Source organism: Diaporthe batatas (genome assembly GCF_019321695.1).
Source record: "Diaporthe batatas strain CRI 302-4 chromosome Unknown Contig00006, whole genome shotgun sequence".
Taxonomy (NCBI): Eukaryota; Fungi; Ascomycota; class Sordariomycetes; order Diaporthales; family Diaporthaceae; genus Diaporthe; species Diaporthe batatas.
Genome location: NW_025408553.1, coordinates 2332699 through 2351735, shown reverse-complemented (window position 1 = coordinate 2351735; position 19037 = coordinate 2332699). Strand labels below are relative to the sequence as shown.

Below are 19037 nucleotides of genomic sequence, written 5' to 3'. Positions count from 1 at the left end.
CGCTGACGTAAGTGTTGATGAGCCCTGGTGGGGTGGGTGTCTGTCTGCCTTTCGATTTGATAAGGTTTGGCATTGGTTTTCCCTTAAACCCTGGGCATTTACTACTGGTTGTATGAAAGCGCCATGTATGTGTTCGGACGTTCAGTTACGGGATAGAAGCGAGACCAGGCAGTTTGCCAAGTTGATTTGTACATAGGTATCACATAGTTGATTTTGTCATACCCAAGGGCATGTCCAAGGACGGCCCGTGGGCCACACTAGTCAAGTACTTTCGGAGTCGAGACCGCAACAACAGTGCGTATCGCTCTGAAGGCCGTCTATACCACTCTACCACTAGATACTCGGCACGCCCGGGTACGCAAGGCTCGGACTGACCTACGGTTCTCCCGGCTTTCTAGGGTACTTGAGTAGTCAGCGGCGCCGTCAGGACCAGTGCCTCCTAGCCTTGTCTGTGCGGCATGATAAGGCTGAGTCCCCGTGCCCATGTAGTCTATATTGTATTCTACACTGTTATTGACGCTGTCGTTTCTTTTTTTATTTTTTAGAAACCAACGCTGGGCCGAGCGTTTACCACTGTGTGAAGGCACCACATACCTAGGTACATTGCATATGTATGGGGATTAGAAACAAAAGTGCCTCTTACCTGAGGATACATGCAATATCATTCGAACGAGAAAAATTAGGGCTATCGATCGGTAGAGTTTCGACAGGTATTATGAACACTTTCAAACACCAAGTACACTATTCTTATTAGCCATCCCAATCGATCGTTGTAAATATCGAGGTGCATTCATTTAGTGGACTTCCCTCCATCGACGAGTGCTACCACGCCCACCTGCAGCATGGCTTCCTTAAATCCGCTTACACCTATCAAAGCAATCCGTCCCAAGTATGCACGGGCTTGAGTGACAAGGCTGCGATGTTAGGAAGGGGCACTATTCATGTCACCTGATAGGGAGCTGCAGCGGACATCCGACCCTATCATAAAGGACAAAACCGATGCAAACAGGTAACCAAGATCCAACTTGGCCCCCTGGACTCTAACTTGCTCTCAACGACTTTGCTATGCCTCATCTCATTCGCCCACCCACTCGAGCGCTTATTGCACAGTTCAAATAGCTCACGATCTATCTTATTTACGTCAAGCCGGTCCTTGGAATCTGTTGCTCTGGAACTAGCGATTATTAGAACCAGGCTAACTCTCATCCGCACGGACAGACCACATGATGATTTGGTGCTCAAGTGGGTCATGGCGGGCCCTTTCTACGGAGTCCATGCACAGAACTACCTAGGTAGCCTTGTTGTCTCTTCAATGTCTGACCAACACCGCCAGCACGCGGATTTTAACTCAAGACGTAGCTATCAGTCCTCTGTTGGCGGGGCAGGTCGAGCGTCATCGAGTGTTTCTCACTCCGAAACCTTTTTTCCCGTGTACACTGACGCTGCTAACATCATTTTTCATGCATCCGGTGCCTGATTCTCCATTGTTCCGGATATCGCATTGTAGAGTGACAACGCGTTCGATCCTTCATGCATATTATCCGCTAATAACTCTAATGCCGGGGTTATCTCACCGTCTGTGCCCCTGCGAGAAGGAACAAGCGAGCCGCGGGGCGTGGGGTCGTGAGTGGTGATTGGATCGGCTATGTGGCAACGGCCTAGCGAGACTTGACCAGGCTGTCGGGTACGGAGTACGCGATGTGACCAACGTGAGCGCTCTCTCTCTAGTGGCCCTTCCCCAGACTTCCCCGGGCGGGCCCAGAACCATCCCCAGCTACCCCAGTGTCGCCTTTTACCTTAATGAGTCAAGCGCGTGGTGGGATTCCGCGCTCGGGCTAACACCGAGCGAGAACTCATCTTACGCCTTAACCTCGGGCTGCGCATAGAACTCTGCCACGTGCTTGGCAGGGTTGTCTGGCGACGCGATCCCCTTGTCGTGCAGATGTATAAGACTTTATGTTTTCCCCTTGAACAGGTCTCTGCATTGTCACTGCTTGCTTGCTCCTGGCTTCGACAGACAAAGTCTCTTCCCTGTGAGACGCGCTGATATCCCGCGACCATGATTTCCCCGAGGGTGTACCAGGTATGTTCGCGCCAGGTGCTGCATGGGTCTGCTGTGCCGCAAAGCTAACAGCCGAAACAGTTCTTGGTGGGCGTGTTCGCCTCGTTGGGGTCGTTCAACTATGGGTATGCGATTCTCTACGAACATCATCGAGACCCCGCCAGAGCACAGCTAAAACCGAACCAGATATGATCTCGGTGTTATCGGAGGCAGTGTTGCCTCGGACTCTTTCGTCGCATCGTTCAACCCCAACAAGGACCAAGTGTAGGTGAAACGCCCCTGCACGCATGCCGGCCAAGCTGACGAGGAAATACGCAGTGGTGCTGTGGTGTCTCTGTTCACCGGTGGCGGTTTCTTCGGGGCCGCTCTTGCAGGGCCTTGCGGTGACTTGCTCGGCCGGAGGCTGACTATCATGATCGGTGCCCTCATTTTCTGCCTCGGAGGTGCCCTGCAAGCCGCGGGCCAGCACTTGAACTTCTTCTACGCGGGTCGCGCTGTCGGAGGTCTTGGCGTTGGTTTCTTGGTCATGATCGTGCCAATGTACCAGGCCGAAATTTCTCACCCTTCCATTCGAGGCCGGGTCACCGGTCTGCAGCAATTTATGCTGGGAATAGGGGCTGTGGTTGCGAGTAAGTACACCTATTGAGACGCTTGAAAGGGGTTCACGACTGACATCGCGAAGCATGGACGGTATACGGCACCAACCTGCACTACAAAACGAACCAACAGTGGCGCATCCCCCTTGGTCTTCAGATCATCCCGGCGGGCATCCTTGCGCTCATGATTCTCCTCTTCCCGGAGTCACCTCGTTGGTTGATCGACCACGGCAAGGAACAGGAAGGGCTGAAGACTCTGGCGAGGCTCCACGCCAACGGCGATGAGAACGACGTATGGGTGCAGGCCGAGTTCGCCCAGATCCAAGCCGCCATCACGCACGAGCACGAGAACGAGGCCAAGGGCTACCGCGACCTCTTTACCGACCGGTCGAGCTTCCGCCGGCTCCTACTCATGGTCGCCCTGCAGGCATCGGTGCAGATGACGGGCGTCTCTGCGATCCAGTACTTCACGCCCGACATCTACAAGCAGGTCAACATCGGGACGACAGACTCGCTCAAGTACCAGGCCATCAGCAACGTGCTCTCCGTCATCGCGCAGCTCTGCACGATCCTCTTCATCGACAGGCTCGGCCGCCGCTGGCCCCTGATCATCGGCAACGGGGTCAACTGCGTCTGCTTCGTCATCGTCACCGCCGCCATCGCGAGCTTCCCCGGCGCCTCGCCCTCGGGCCAGAGCGCGCTCGCCTGGGTCTTCATCGTCACCAACTGGTTCTACCAGGTCAGCTTCTCCTTCACCTGCGGCTCGCTGTCGTGGATCATCCCCGCCGAGGTCTTCGACACCAAGACGCGGTCCAAGGGCATCTCCATCGGCGTCATGACCTCGTTCGCCTTCAACACCATGATCGGGCAGATCACCGCTCCCGCTATTGCTAACATCGGCTGGAGGTACTTCCTCATCTTTGTGGTGTGCAACTTCACAAACGCCATCTTCTTCTGGGCTTTCATGCCTGAGACCAAGAAGCTGCCCCTGGAGGAGATGAACGCCTTGTTCTCATCGAGCTCGTGGTTCGTGGCTGGGCAGTCGAGGAAACGGATCCAGAGCGAGCTGGACGCCCGGGTCAGTGAAGTGAGGAGGGAGAAGGGCGATGTCGTTGAGGCTGAATACTAGCCAGTCCAATATGCCCAAATAGCTAGCCCATGACCTGTTAATATCGGAGGATAAATAGCAGGGCAGCGATTTATGAAAGAATTTGCCAGGAATTCCTGGTGTTGAAACTGACCAGCGACGACTGAAAGGAGCGTGATGCGAGTGGTGACCAAGTCATACCGCTCATCCCAAGCTCTTCGCCATATTATATGGTTAGGAACCCGTCCTCTGGAATAGTTTCAGATTTGATCGATGATTTTGCCGAACCATTGCGCTCCAGAATGATTCGCCGTCGCCAACATCGGCTATTCGCGTACCTCATATTACATAAGACCATCTCAACTCCATATCTAGGTAAGCATGTGGATTTCGTGTGGTGCAAATGGCCAGACTGAGCCTCAAAAGGTGTTGCAGAACTCGAATGTCTGGACCGCACCTTAATACCTACTACTTAAGTTGAATTAAATATAAACTAATGCGAGACTTTTTTCTTAAAAAAAATAACTTATCTACCTAGTTTAACCCCAAGGATGTTATCCTTCCTGTTGGGAGCAAGATCCGAGAGCCACTCTGATGGATGGACTTAGACCGCTGGAAGGCATCAGACGAGTCTGTGACTCAGCCACAGCTTCTTGGGTATGGCAACCCTGTTCCTTCAGTCCATTCCATTCTCCATTCTTTTTCAAACTACGTTTTATGACGCAAACTATGCACATCTCCACATCTCCAAGCCAACTTGACTGGTTTCGATGAGTGGCTTATTTCCAAGGATAACACCGCGGAAGTATTCATAGTATCTAAACACCTCGCTTCTGTCCTAAAATACTGATGTTATTTAGCTGCTGCTTAAATTCTAAGAGAAGGTGGCGATGAGTGGCAAAAGTTCCCTCGCGACCGTCTTGGCATCGAATTTTGCACTGCCAACGCGGCTAATGTGAGGGCTCTCTCGGCTTCAAGGCGAACCGCCGAGATAAGTCTGTCTTTTCTAATTATACTATCTAGATACATTGCGGTTCAATTAATCATGTTATAAACAATGGTTTGCTTATAACTAGATAAGATAACTAAATAAGAGAGAGGAGATTCGCGCACCCATTTAGAAGTTAAAAACCCTCTAGTAACTAAGAAGTGTGAGTGTGTGTGCGTGGGTGACTGGGGGCCCCACTAGCTGCCTGCCTGCTTCGTCATCTAGTGTGGCCCATTTACCCACACCCTCTAAGACCTAAACCTTCCCCCTACAATCCCTTCAAACCTTTCCCCTTATATAAAAGGTAGCGCCATCTTAATCTAAATTAATATATTAAGGATAGTTATATTATCTCTATTTCCCCTCTTATAATATAAAGTATCTTATATAAGACTTCTTTTAAAATAAAGTTAATTAAAGTAAAAAAGTTAAGTTTTATAATATAAAGTATAATAAAAAATTATAAGTAAGGTTAATAAATTTAATTTAAATTCTTAAAAATTTAATTTACTTTTTTATACTTTTTAAGATTATAAAAAAAAATATTTATTAAAATAATAAATATTTTAATTTTATACTTTAATTATTTAAATAATTAAAATAATATATAAGTTTTAAATATTAATATATTAACTTTTATTATTTTATATAATACTATATATATAGTTAATAATATCTTTAATTTTATTTTATTCTTAAATTAAGAATATATATATAAACTTTTATAATTATTATCTTCTTTTTAAAGAATAATAAATAAATAACAGCCTTAAAAAGCATTACTTAATATAAAATACTAATGTAGATTGATTCATAAATCATGATAGATTCCAGCGACCCGTCTAATGGCTGCCGCTGTTCTTTCTGTATTTGTGCAAGTTTGCCTGCTGAGACGCACCTGTCAACTGCTACGTAACAGACGTCCCGGCCACGTCCCGGCCGAAATACCATAGTATACAATTCGACCAATTAGTTACCTAGTAGTATATAAGCCCGTACCGTCACAATTGCCCTCCTCGCCGCGGCTTGTGGTCGTCTGGGCAGAGAACGCCTAGGATTTGCCGGCAGGAATCGTCAGGTTCCTGGGTGGATTTCTTTCGCCGTTCAGTCTCGAGAACTAGGAGGCTCCCACTTGAGCAGTGGAAAAGAAGAGGTACCTGCGCTAAACAGCGCATAAATAGACGGTGAGAAGCTACGTGAAAGACCACCTGGGCAGCCACAGACAAGGCCAGCCGAGACCATATCCTCCCAGCAGCGCCATAGAAGAGGAGATTGAGAAGCAGGCACATCCAAGGTACCCGGGGGTCAGACCTTCGGTTGCCCCCTACGCCTACCGGCGTAGGGGGTGCCAAAACCCCCACACAACCAAAACCCCTATATATTTAAAAAATCTAACTTTTAATATAAAAATATACTAAAAGCTAGACTTTTTTAATAATAATTTACTACCTATACTATAATAAAATTATATATACCTAATTTAGTAAAAAAAAGACTATATTAATTATTTTAATTTAAAATTAAATAAAAAAATATATAATTCCTATTAAGATTAAATTAATAACTTTTTGTAAAGTATATAAATTATAAAATAATAATTAAACTAAGTATAAGTATTTTACTAATTAAATTAAAGGATTATTAATTATTATTTTATTTATATACTTTAAAAACTTTAATAAACCTATATAAGTAATAATAATAAAGGTATATTAGATTAATCTATTAGTATATCTAAATAATAGTTTATACTTTTAATAACCTTACTTTTTCTATTAGATTAAATATATTATTATTAAAGTTATTATTATAATTAAATTTAACTAAATTATTTTATAAATAAAATATTTAAAATATTTCCTCTTACTTAATATAAAAACTATTTATTAACTTTAAATTTTATTAAATTAATAGTTAATTTAAATTAATAATAAAATAAGGTAATTTAATTTCTTTATTATAGTCTAATAAAATATAATTATTACTTAAAAGCTTTAATTTATTTATACTATTTAAATATAAAGGTATATCTTTAAGTTAAATAAATATTTATAATTAAAATTACTTTTAATTATTAAAAATAGTTTTATAAAGTTTTTATTAAATTAATTAATCTTAATTATTTTATTATTTTATAAAGTAATTAATTTTAAGCTATTTTTTCTTATAATTAACTTTCTATTATATTTATATTTAACTACTTTTATTAATTTATATAAATTTTAAATATAATTTAAATATATATTAATTTAGCTTTATTTTTAAATATATATTTAATTAATAATTTTTAATTAATATTTAATTTATTAAATATTCTTCTCTTATTTAGTTAATACTATTTTAATAATAAGTTTATTATATTAAATTAATATAATAATATTTCCTTTTAATTTATATTTCTTTTAAATAAATTTTTATTTATTATAATAATATTTAAAGGTAGTTATTTAACTAATATTAAACTATATAAGTTAATTTTACAAATAATAAATTTTAATATTATTAATAAGGTAACTAATAGTTTCTTTTAAGTATTATTATTAAAAGAATAGTTATAATATATAATTATATATTATAATATATAAACTTTTATCTTTTATATACTTTTAATTAATTAAATAATAAGTTTAAGTATTTTAATATAAAGAACTTTTATTATTAATTAATAACTTTTAATTATAACCTTTTATTAAAATAACTAGAAATTAATCCTTTTAAAGCTATATATTATATAGTTAAATTTAAAATTAACTTAACTATTAGATTAAGTACTTTATAAATAAAGTTTTTTATAATATTATATATTAATTTTTATATATTATATTTTATAGTATATTTTAATACTTCCTTTTAAATATTAAAAATACTTATATTTATAGATTATAATTTATATATTAAATATAATAATAAGAAAATAAAAGGATATTAAACCTATAAGTATATATAACTATATTTATATTATAATAAATAATAAAACTATTAAAAGAGTATTTATTAAATAAAGTTATTAAAAGTTTACTTTTATTAACTATTTTTAATAGGTTTTATTATTCTTTTAATTAAAATAAATAAAGTAGTTAACTTTAAATTATTTTTAAAAATAATTTTATATTATTTAAAGTATATATAATATTTAAAGAAATAATAGTTAAAATAGTAAAGTTAATTAAATATAATATTATTATTTAAAAACTTTATTTTTAATTAATTAAATATAATATTCTTATATAAATCTTATATTTTAATAAAGTTATAATTAAGTTAAACTTTAAATATATAATATATAAATATAGTTTTACTAATAGTATTATTATAGTTTATTAAGGTTATTAATTTATAATTATTTAGATTATTAATTTTAAAACTTATAGTTAATTAAATATAAATAATAATAATAATTAAATATTTTTAAAACTTTTATTATATTATTATATTTATTATTATTTTAAATATTTAAGAAATAAATTAATATATAAATTTAGCCTATTTAATATAATTAAAAAAAGTTTATATTATTAAGTAAGATTTTATAGCTTTTATAAGTTAACTTAATAAACTTAATATAAACTTTTATAATTTTAAATATTAAAAAAGTAAAAAAGAAATAAATATTTTTAATAAATAATTACTTTTAAATTATAAAAAAGTTAACTTACTTAATAACTATAAATACTATTAGGTTAAAACTATTATTATAAAAAACTAGATATATTAAATTATAATATTCTCCTTTTATAATAATAAAGTATATAAGTAATTATTAAATTATAATAATAATATTAAGTATTCTATTATATTATATAATTAAATATATATATTAAGGGTTAAAAAAGATTAATAGATTTTAATAAAAGGTTTATATAAAGGTCCTTTATAACTTTTTAACTTAAGATTAGGAATATATAAAATAGCTCTAAGTATATATTTAATAAAAATATAATATTTTTAAGTAATATAAAGTATTTTTACTTTTTTAACCTTATTTTTACTCTAATAAAGTTATAAATACTTAAAGACTACCTTAATAATAACTAAACTACCTATATTAACTTAAAGTAGCTAATAAAATATATTTTAATAATAGTTAATATAGAGTATAAATTTATATATTAAAACTAATAAATATTATAAATAACTAATTTTAAAGTTAAAAATATATAAAAATAACTTCTAGTTATTTAAATAGAACTATTAATATAGTATATTTAAATATATAATTATAAGTAATAGATTTTATAGTTGAAATTCAACTTTTAATATATTTTTATATTAAAAGTTAAAATTTTTAAATATATAGGGGTTTTGGCTATATAGGGGTTTTAGTACCCACTGCGCTAGTAGTGGGTTCCTCGGAGCGAGAGCGAACCCACGGGTAGACCTCTCGTAATGCCCATGAACGGTAACACAGTAACAAAGATGGGACCTTTCATCAGCTCTTGCCCTTGGTTACTCACACCAACGCCACTCACAGTAAAGTCTGCCAGTCACACTTTAAGTGTTAGCAGTGAATGCATACTGGGCAGTTATGCATATCTACCGGTGAAAAGTGAGAACCCGGCTAACTAATCTTAGGACGGATTTCTGTTTTTGGGACGGAAAGAGTGTCGTGACTCGGTTAGAACTAGTTAGTTACGTACGTGACAGCTTTCGTCGCCCGACTTGTCGAAATGGACCCCAAAGCCGCCGATGTGGCTATCCCTCTGCCAATCCATGACTCAAACTTCGCTCGTTCTTGATCACAGTCTCAATCCCACCTTCTCAGACGCCCCAATAAATCCCGTCACCAATTTAGACAATGACAACTATGGACTTGAGACACTCGTTTTCCTTTACACCTCTGGCGTGCACTAGTCCAATTCTCTCATACGCACCGGCCACTTGTTTCGAGGATGAAAGCACAAGACCAATCCATGCCCAGTCGATTATGATGTCGAGGACGAGGATCCACAAACACTGCAGGCGGGTGTTTGGTGCGATATAACCATTTCCAGGTTTGTGAAGGGCATAGTCAGGACTGAAAAACTCGACCCAATCCTTGCTGTTCCCATCAGAGTCGTACAAGAGGACACGATAAACTCCTTCCACGCAGTCAAATGTGGGAAGTGTATCGCCGTAATAGAGTTCACAAGGACACATCAAGCCCATGATGGTCAGACTCGCAGAGTTCAAAGCTCCGGTAGGATCCTCTCCTTGAGGAACGCATTGGAAGTCTTGGAAGACGCAGTTTAGCTTGTATTCCTTGCTGTCCCAATGCCACTCGTAATTCACCTGATCTTGAACTGACGCCCATGACCATGATGGTGCCGCAAATTCTTCAGGTTTAGGCGATCTCCTGTGACTTTCGATAATCCAGGCCAAATCCCATGGCATGGACTCGTGCCAGAGCCCCGCTGCATAAGTATAACCTCGCTTGTATTGCCATGTGCGCTTCACCACACCTGAGAGTGCTTGAAGTTTGTCCCGATGAAAGGTGAGGTCCAGCTTGGAATATCTCTTGACCGTTTCATGCCAGTTCGGTATTAATGTCTGGGTACGTTGGAAGCTCTGGCTAATGGCCGCGTGTGACTGGCTTATGTATCCACGGTGGCATTGCCATACAATTTCTCCAAGGTCAAAGTGCAGGATCCTCGAGGAAAGTTGCCACTCCTGGAAAAACCAAGCTCGACTAGCAAGGGGTGGTACTGCATCCCACATCGTCAAAGCGTCATTTTTACCATACCATTCCGTCCCGCGGATCTGAGCAATGACTCGCTCAAAAGGTGTGCCCGTGAGCTGCGCGGTGTCAGTGTGTTCCCTGTGCCAGCACTTACGGTAGTTCATATCAGGGGAATCAATAAGAGTAAGCTCAACCGCATGGAAGCGTGACGTATCGGTGCGATAAAGGCCAGCGTAGCAGTTGACGGAGCTTACTGCTGCTATTGTGATTGTAGAGTTGCAGTATATCTTTGCCATGAGGGCTGCCTCTTTCAGCCAGTCTTTCACGGCTTCTGTACTTCTGCCTTGGATAATACAGAGGCTATCAATCCACCTGGAACAAGCATAATTAGTGGATCTATAATACTTTAAGACTCTTTGAGACATTGCTTTTGTTGACATGGCGCGTAATTTCTCCATATGGGCTCCGTCCTCCCCTTCTGTGGAACTTGCTAGGCAATGATCCCTCCATAAGGGGGAAGTGGATTTGTTAAGATGACAACCAGCACAATGTCTCGTGGGGTCTGTGGGGCTCGCGCAAAATCTCGAGACCATACAGGGGTGGGTGAATTAACACAACCTGACTTATCTGTTTCCTGTAGACTTAAGAACAAAGCATTGCTTACAGATATTGTAATCCAAGATCTCTCACAACTTTTATGACATCTTGAAAGGTTCTGGGAACCCTTGACCAAGGTATGTTGTTCTTGTTATCGTTGATTGTCTCTGTCGTTGAGATACACACTGGCTCGACACCTCCCCAGCAGTGGCTCAGACAGGCATACTCAATCGTCTTCTTCCTGTTTAGAGTTTCCGTGTCTACTAAACGGATGTTCGAGACGCTGTGAGATTCATCACAGAGACCGCCAATATCTAGTAGCCTTGATGGCAGAAAGTCTGGAACCTTTGGACGACAATGGGGGTGATCTTCTTTGCACATCTTGAACCAATTTATGGCCTGTTCAATGTTTTTATGCGAGCCATCATTTCCTTTTTTGTGGTGGAAGTCTGCCCATTTTGAAGGCGGGCTCTTCAAAGAATCTGATTGTCGAGGATGCTGAGTCAGCGGATGAATGAGTTCCTCCTCTCCTATTCAGATACACAAGTTAGTGTGGATGTTCGACGCAGGGGCTCCTTCTAGTCTGATTGTTGAAACAAAAAGGGTACAGGTACCTCGGTAAGATGTTTTCAGGAGCGTTCAATCTACGCAAGTCGCAAAAGAACGGTTGGACGTACCTTCAACGCAAAACAATTGGATTCGCAGGAAGATCTGAGCGTGGCCACCTGGCCGTAAATGAGACAAATGAAGCTGACTCTCATATGACTCCCAAGAGCATCCTATGTCTCGGAACACACATGTGTCTTGTAGTAGGGACGGAGCGCATTTGCGTACAGCCCGTATGAATAAATGATACCAATAGCAATCTGGTTCTCCATTGAAGAGGTCCTCCAGGTTTAATAGGCTCGGGAACTCGACCCAGTCTTGTTCAATTCGACAGAGTCCGCATCCAGGGGATTTACTGGTGGGAATGATTAGATTGTGTGATCGGCGTTGAGACAGGTGGCTCCCAACTCCGCCTGCGGAGCTTTTGGCTTGTAATTGAGGCACATATTCGGAAGAAGCTCCTCCATGACTATCTTGAGCTCGGCCCGTTGAGTCCATCCTAGGAAAGAAGGCCGACAGCCTTTGACGGACGTTATGGAAGGGTCAAATGGAAGAGGTCGGCGCGGGGGGAGGCACCTGGAGATTGAAGAGGGAGGAAACAAACTCAAGCTACGTCAGTGAAGATGAATCAGTACATCCATTGGACCAAGTATCACCTCACTTGTACACATGTATCACAGTATGGACACTGCCTCGGTAGATGAACATCCACCCTACTTGGGACCGCTTCCAATTTTGGCCCATGAGCAATAAAATATTGCAAATACACAACATAATGGGTATCATTTGTCATTTAAATGCACTAATAATACGTAGAATACACTTAATACCAATCACTTTATGTAGATTCTAGGAGAGATAAATAGTTAGCTTGAAAATTCACTCCCTAAACTTTTATAATAGTAAACAGCCCGTGCTTATATAATAACTATAGGATACTTATAATAGATATATACTTATTAAAGGTAGGTATTCTTTAATATTCTTTTAAATTAAAGTATATAAATATAATATAACTTTAATTATATTATACTTTTCCTTTATATTATATAAGTATCTTTTATTTAATTATTTTTTAAAGTTTATATAAAAGTTTTAATAACTTTATATATATTCTTATAATCCTTTTATAAAAGAATTTTAAATACTTCTTTCTTTATATATTTTTATATTATTAAGAAATTTATTATTAATAATAATAAAATATAAACTTAAAAAATAAACTTATTATATTTTTAAAATTATTTTATAAATTATATTTTAAATTTATTATATTTTTAAATAATTATTATAATATTTATTTAATAAAATATTTATTATAATTTTTAATTTAATAACTTTATATTATATAATAAAATTCTTTATTCTTTATTTATATAATAATTATTATAAATATTATATTTTAAAAATAAAATAAAATAAAATAAAATAATTATATTTATTTTAAATATATTTCTTTATAAAATATAATTCTTTTAAATTTATTATTTTATTAAATTTATTAATTTTATATAATAAAATATTTTTAAAATATAATAATAATTTTTAATATATTATTTTTAATACTTTTATAATAAAATATTAAAACTTTTAAAAAATAATTTTAAAATAATTTATAATAAAATAATAAAAAAGTATATTAATTTTATTATTATATATAATTAATAAAGTATAATAAAGTATAATAAAGTATAATAAAGTATAATAAAGTATAATAAGGGATAAAATGAAGTTTAGGAGTTATTAGAGTGTAGTTAAGTAAAGTTGTATTTAGTGTGTATTGTCTAAAAGAAGGACTACCTATACAAGGCTAGGGCAAACATTCAGGGTAAGCACACGTTCGGCCTGCTTTTGTAAGCTGATTTACCAGAATGAGGCACCCCCTACGGTCTGCACCAGAACGGTCTTTTAGAAGAGCAGTCTATTATACTAGCAGTTAGTAGGTTCAATTGTCTCACCTCCTTCCAATCCAGTACTGTCTGTTTCTGAAGCCTCTCATTGATCAATCCTGAGAGGAAGGGGACATCGTCTAGTAGTTCCATCCGAGGCAAGGCTGAGCAGCATCTTCAGTTCTTCATCGAGCAACGCTTCATAGCCATCAGGTGGATTTTCGTCAAAGTCTGGGTCATTGAATGTCTGTTCCCAATCGACTCCATACTCAAGTAGAAGATTCATGAACCTTCGTAAATGTCCTGGTCTCATCCGGCGTTCGAATTCAGCCAGAATCTGAATCTGGGTCACTTCACATTTTTGCTGCCAATTTCGAGCCATGAGCGCCTCGAGATGTTCGACTTGGACCCGCAGGCCTCTGGCTGATACCAATTCGACAGGAAGAAGAAGCCACTGCAGCCGTAGACCCAGCGATTCGAATTCCAAGCTCCCCCTACAGTTTGGCATCTGTGGGCCCTGGATTTGCTGCAGGCACAAGCCGAGGATATCGTAAATATCAGCGGGTTTGATTCTTTGTCACGATTAGTTCAAGTTGTAGCACACCAGCTAAAGGCATCAGCGTCCACTTACACAACAGGTCCCCATTCACATACCAGACAAACTGCAGCAGATCTGTATTGGAGAAGGGGGCAGGTGACCCTGTCGCCAAACTGTTGCTCCCTGCCAATCCTCCAGTGCCCACGCAGCAACCTCGATTTTGAATTGTGGCCATATCTTTTGCTCAACCAGATCCTCCTCAAGTCTTCAATATCACTACGTCGGATGCTTGGAGTATTCGTGTTGGTCGAAGGGCTTTGGAGATAGATGCAGCGCAAACGCATGTACTGACGAGGTTCTGCCTCTGGTGTCCAGCTGGGATGTAGCAGCGGGCGCGTGTCGGGGCGATCAAGCTTCCGTAGATCCACGGACGATCTTTGATTGCTAAGGTCTTGAGACATGGTGTTTAAGGACGAGCTGACTCGTTATTTGTGGATGTCCAGATGCACTGCCGGATCTGAGTCTCGGAAAGTTGGTTAAAGAACGTATCCATGGATGAAGTCGGACGTGCTAGAAATATAGCAGTTAAGTACCCAGCGAGCACCCGAGTCACAGATTATCGTCCGATCATTCAGAGCATCTTGATTCACTTGTAAATATATTTCACTACAGGGTGCCACTCAGGAAGCGGCTACCCAGACCGCATCACAGATATCATAGCTTGGCTTGCGCGCCATTGCCAGCTCCCTTTGGGGTTCTGTTTACTGGCGTTTCCTCCTGTTCCTCTTTGGGTGCAATCACGCCCAGCATCATCTTGAAAAAGGCACCAGTGAAGCCCAATTCACACATGACATATCGAATGTCCTTATTCGCGCCTGTCTGGAGGTTCCGAGTTGCCCTCCCAAGGGACAGGAAGGGCCGCGCCATCCCCCACATGCCGTAGAAGGCCCTCACGTCCTCGCGCACCTCCTGCCCGCCGCACGCGTGGTAGTGCGCGAGGAACCTGGCCCAGTCCATGTGCTCCGAGACGCTGGGCCGAATCCACTCCAGGTCCTGCTCCGGGGCCCCAAAGTCGGAGCATTCCCAGTCCAACACGGCCGTGATGCGGTCGCCCACAGAGAGCATATTGTGTATGCCAAAGTCCCCGTGGAGCAGGACCGGCCACCGCGTGTCACGCGGTACATTGCGCCGCAGCCAGTCGAACACGAAAGTCTGGAAGGGCGACGGGAGGAGCTCAGTTTCTGCGCGGTACTTGTCCCAGCTGCCGAGATGCCTGCGCATTCGTTGTTCGATCGTGTCATTGGTCGCGCCTGGGCCGTCGAATCTCTCTATGTGATCCTGGAATGGTTTCAGGGGCGTCTTGTGCAGCTGAGCAAGAAGCTCGGCGCAGTGCAACAGCAGTGACTCTGGAATGGCCTCCTTATTCCCCTCGAGAAAGCTTCCTGGGATCTCCCCGCGCATGCGCTTCATGGTGTAGAAGTTGCCGTCCACACCGGGAACGTCCCATCCTAGATCCATAGGCTGTGGGCAGATGAAACCTGTCTTGTGTACAAGACTAACCAGATCAAACTCTCTGTCCAGCAGGAACTGCCGATGCAGCATAATAGGGACCGGATCCATCTTCCTGATGACGAGTTCTTCGGTCCGGCCGTCTTGCCAAGTTACGGTGCTGAAGTATGTCTGCTTCCCAAAACCACCCGGTAAGAAGCCGAGAGACCTGACCTTTGTCGGACCATGGCGCTGCGTGAGGAAGCCCTCCAGAAACTCTTCACTCAAGGGCGGACCGTTGTTGCGATGCAGACCTTGCAGGGTTCTCTCCCGGGATGAAAGGGGGTCACTATCCTCGAATAGTTTCGGCCTTACCGCAGCCATCCCATCATAGTATGACCATTCCCAGATGGCCATCTCCTGCAAGAGCTTGGAAGCTTCAGCGCTAGTCGATGTGAGACGGCACAGGCTTCGGCATGCTTCGTCGATCAGTGCCGTGAGTTTAGCATGTTGTTCTGCAAGAACATCAAAGCCTCCAACTTGTCGGCTGACAAGGATGATACGGGTCGACCTGTGCGCGATAAAGGGATCCTCCAGCAGTGTCGATGCTCGTGCGGCTAGCTCATTTCCCTTCCCGATGAGGTCCCGCAGAAGCATCATTCCTTCTCCCTGTCTTTTGAGGAGGTCCTCCAATTGGAGCTTGATTTGGGCTCCAGCCGAAGTTGCGGCTTTAGAGGTCAGTTCTGGCAGAATGATCTGGTCCAGTGAACGAATTATCAATGACAGACATTGCGAGGTTGGGTTGATTTTCATGATTGCAATCCTGAGGCCGTGATTTCAGATTACGTCCTGCTCAATTGGTTAAGGTTAAAAGTGAAGTCAGACCAGATCAATCCATACTAACGCTTGGCAAATGATGTGAGAGCCCCATGCCTAGGTATGCTCGGAGCTGAGTCCCACGTTGCCCGCGGATGTATGAATTGTCCAGCCCCCGAGCCCGGTTCCGGATGCCAGATCCTTGCCCATCTCCAGTCGAGACGGGTTTCTGGTCGAGGAACTACAAAAGACGGAGATATCTCAGATGTTCTTTTGCTCCGCCTGTGGCCAATTATACCTTGCGTGCTTACCTTACTTGAGCAAGGACCTTACTGTCCGATACAATTTTACATGGCAGATAGTTAAACACAGCCAAAAGAAAATCTGTTTCAAAGCCTCTGTATAAGCTATGGAAGGACCACAACAGTATCTTCCTCCAGAGATGGATCTCATCTTCCCCGAGCCAGGTCCAGGCGAGAGCTGGGACCCGCACACAATACACACCCACTACTTTGGATTCAGCATCCCGGAGAATACAATCGGAGTCTTCATTTACGTCCGCGCCCAACCTTACTTTAAGACCTGCCTTGCCGGAGTGTCCGTCTTCAAGGGAATGGACAACCTGCGGCCCTTGGACTGCGAGCACAATAACATCATCAACACTGTCCCCTGGCCAACCGTCGAGGGCAATGTGATTCACATCGCCAATGGTATGACGTTCGATTTCCTCGAGCCTGGCAACAAAGTTCGCCTGTTGTACCGCAGCAAGGACGGCGAGACGCACTTTGATGTCACGCAGACTGCTCTCCATCCAATGCTTCCACGAGGCTACGTCATGCCGGGAGAAGAGAAGAATACGAACCCGTCGCAGAACCCGACAGGGCTCGAACAGTTGATGAAGTGCACGGGCAGCCTAACGATTCACGGAAGAACATACAATGTCAACTGCCACGCGGCCAGGGACCGCTCGATCCGGCAGGTCAGGACCGAGGATGAGATCGTGTCCCCGCCCTATGGCTGGTCGCCCATATCCTTCGGGCCGGACTTCTGCTTCAACCAGGCCGGATTCGAAGACCCCGGCCAGAACCCAGCCTGGCTGAGCATATTCCCCTGGCCAAAGGACAAGCCTACGACGACGTTCGCCTGGCTGGTGAGGGGGGAGCACGACGTGCGCAACGTGGTCAGGGTCCAGAGGAAGGTCTTGGCCTACCACCCCGTTCTGGGATCGGCCGTCAAGCAGGAGATGGAGATCGAAGACGACAAGGGGGAGATCTATAGGCTCAAGGGCCAGGCGATAGCCGTGGCCCAGCTGCCGGCCTGGCCCAACGCCATGTTTGTAGATAGCGTCTACAGATGGACGGATGACAAGGGACGTGAGACGCACTGTACGTACCAGGAGGCATGGTATCATAAGTATTGGAGGTTCTGGCGCAGCCGACTTTGAGGAATTTAAACACACATTGCCCATTGGCCACTTCTTTTCACAATTTATCATTCCCGACTTTTCCGCGTGAACACGCATTTTCCATCCAGGCAGAATCTAGGACCACATCCCATTGTATCTCGCCCTTCTCGGGTGTTGCAATGTCCAAATGGGCGAAGATAATGCATATTCCATACGCCGATCTAAAGAGCCAAGCCAGCCCTGAGATTCCGATAATAGCGTGGAAGCCGAGGCGAAACACGAGGTAACGGACAGCACAAACGTCCACTCTTGCTTCCCTGGCCTCCAATCCATAACTAATAACCAATGGGCGAGGCAACGTCGCCTGCGGGGTCAAATGACCTGTTGTTTGTGAGCATAAACACAACATCTGTGCTCCGAGTCCCATAAACTCCCGATTGGCCCGGAGGACTGGAGCTATTCGCTCCGGAACCCGAGAACCAGATAAAAGAACATCCTTCTCGTTTTTGTCGTCCCTGGGTTCGTGAGGACGAGACGTGACGTGAGACGGACCTGCTAAATACTATCGTAACAGACGCCCCGGCCGAAACGCCACAATAACCAATTCGTCGAATTGGTTATTCCTAGTCGTTTATAGGCTCAGTCACAGGCTTTAGCACTGGACCGTGACAAGAAGGGAGCAAGTCATTATCCAGGTGCCTCTTATTAGTCGTTTCTTCGCCCATAATCGGTTATATAAAAAAATACTAAATTACTACATACATTAGGCCTTCTAAGTTATTTAAAATAAGTAAATATAAAAGCTATTATTACTCTAACTATAATTCTATGTGGTTTCGCTTCTATTCCGTATACGTCCGAGGATATATATACATGGCGCCTTCATACGGTGGTAATCGATTGTATGTTTCTTTTGAATGCTGGGTCTTTGATTGTTTACCAGTGTATGTAGGCGCCGTGTATGGCTCCGGACGTATGTGGAATAGAAGCGGAAACAGTTAAGCCCTGACGAATTGAGTAGCTTCCTGCGCCGTCGGGTTCGAGCCCGGGATTGATAGGGAATTACTAGTAGGCTCAGCCGGCAGGGAAAGTTGGGGCCCTACTGTTCAATGATCGTGATGCGTGCATACGCGGCCGCACGTGAGTCTTGGCCGGGCGTGAGTAAGCTGCAGATGAGGCCTCATGCCCAGCTCCAAATCAGGGTGATTCGTGTACCACACACCACCTCTGATTCCCGGTGTTGGCCTGAGAGCAGTGAGCTATGACAGAGCTTGGACGGTGATTTGCTAGACAGGCAGAACCGCTGTCT

General features: G+C 41.8%; 3 protein-coding genes across 3 annotated transcripts; 2 read left to right on the top strand and 1 right to left on the bottom strand.

Annotated features, from left to right (window-relative positions):
- Positions 1 to 2059: 2059 nt before the first annotated feature.
- Positions 2060 to 3787, top strand: KVR01_006362 (uncharacterized protein; the record flags this gene model as incomplete). Its single annotated transcript, XM_044790411.1, has 5 exons — positions 2060 to 2083; positions 2144 to 2187; positions 2249 to 2326; positions 2381 to 2691; positions 2745 to 3787. The coding sequence occupies 5 exons, from the start codon at positions 2060 to 2062 to the stop codon at positions 3785 to 3787; spliced, it is 1500 nt and encodes a 499-aa protein (XP_044645165.1).
- A 10946-nt stretch (positions 3788 to 14733) lies between these two features.
- On the bottom strand, positions 14734 to 16320 carry KVR01_006150 (uncharacterized protein; the record flags this gene model as incomplete). The annotated part of the gene is made up of 1 exon (XM_044783488.1): positions 14734 to 16320. One exon carries the CDS (start codon positions 16318 to 16320, stop codon positions 14734 to 14736), a length of 1587 nt encoding a protein of 528 aa, XP_044644953.1.
- Positions 16321 to 16765: 445 nt separating this feature from the next.
- KVR01_006090 (uncharacterized protein) lies at positions 16766 to 17736 on the top strand (the record flags this gene model as incomplete). The annotated part of the gene is made up of 2 exons (XM_044793627.1): positions 16766 to 17696; positions 17720 to 17736. The coding sequence occupies 2 exons, from the start codon at positions 16766 to 16768 to the stop codon at positions 17734 to 17736; spliced, it is 948 nt and encodes a 315-aa protein (XP_044644893.1).
- Positions 17737 to 19037: the final 1301 nt, after the last annotated feature.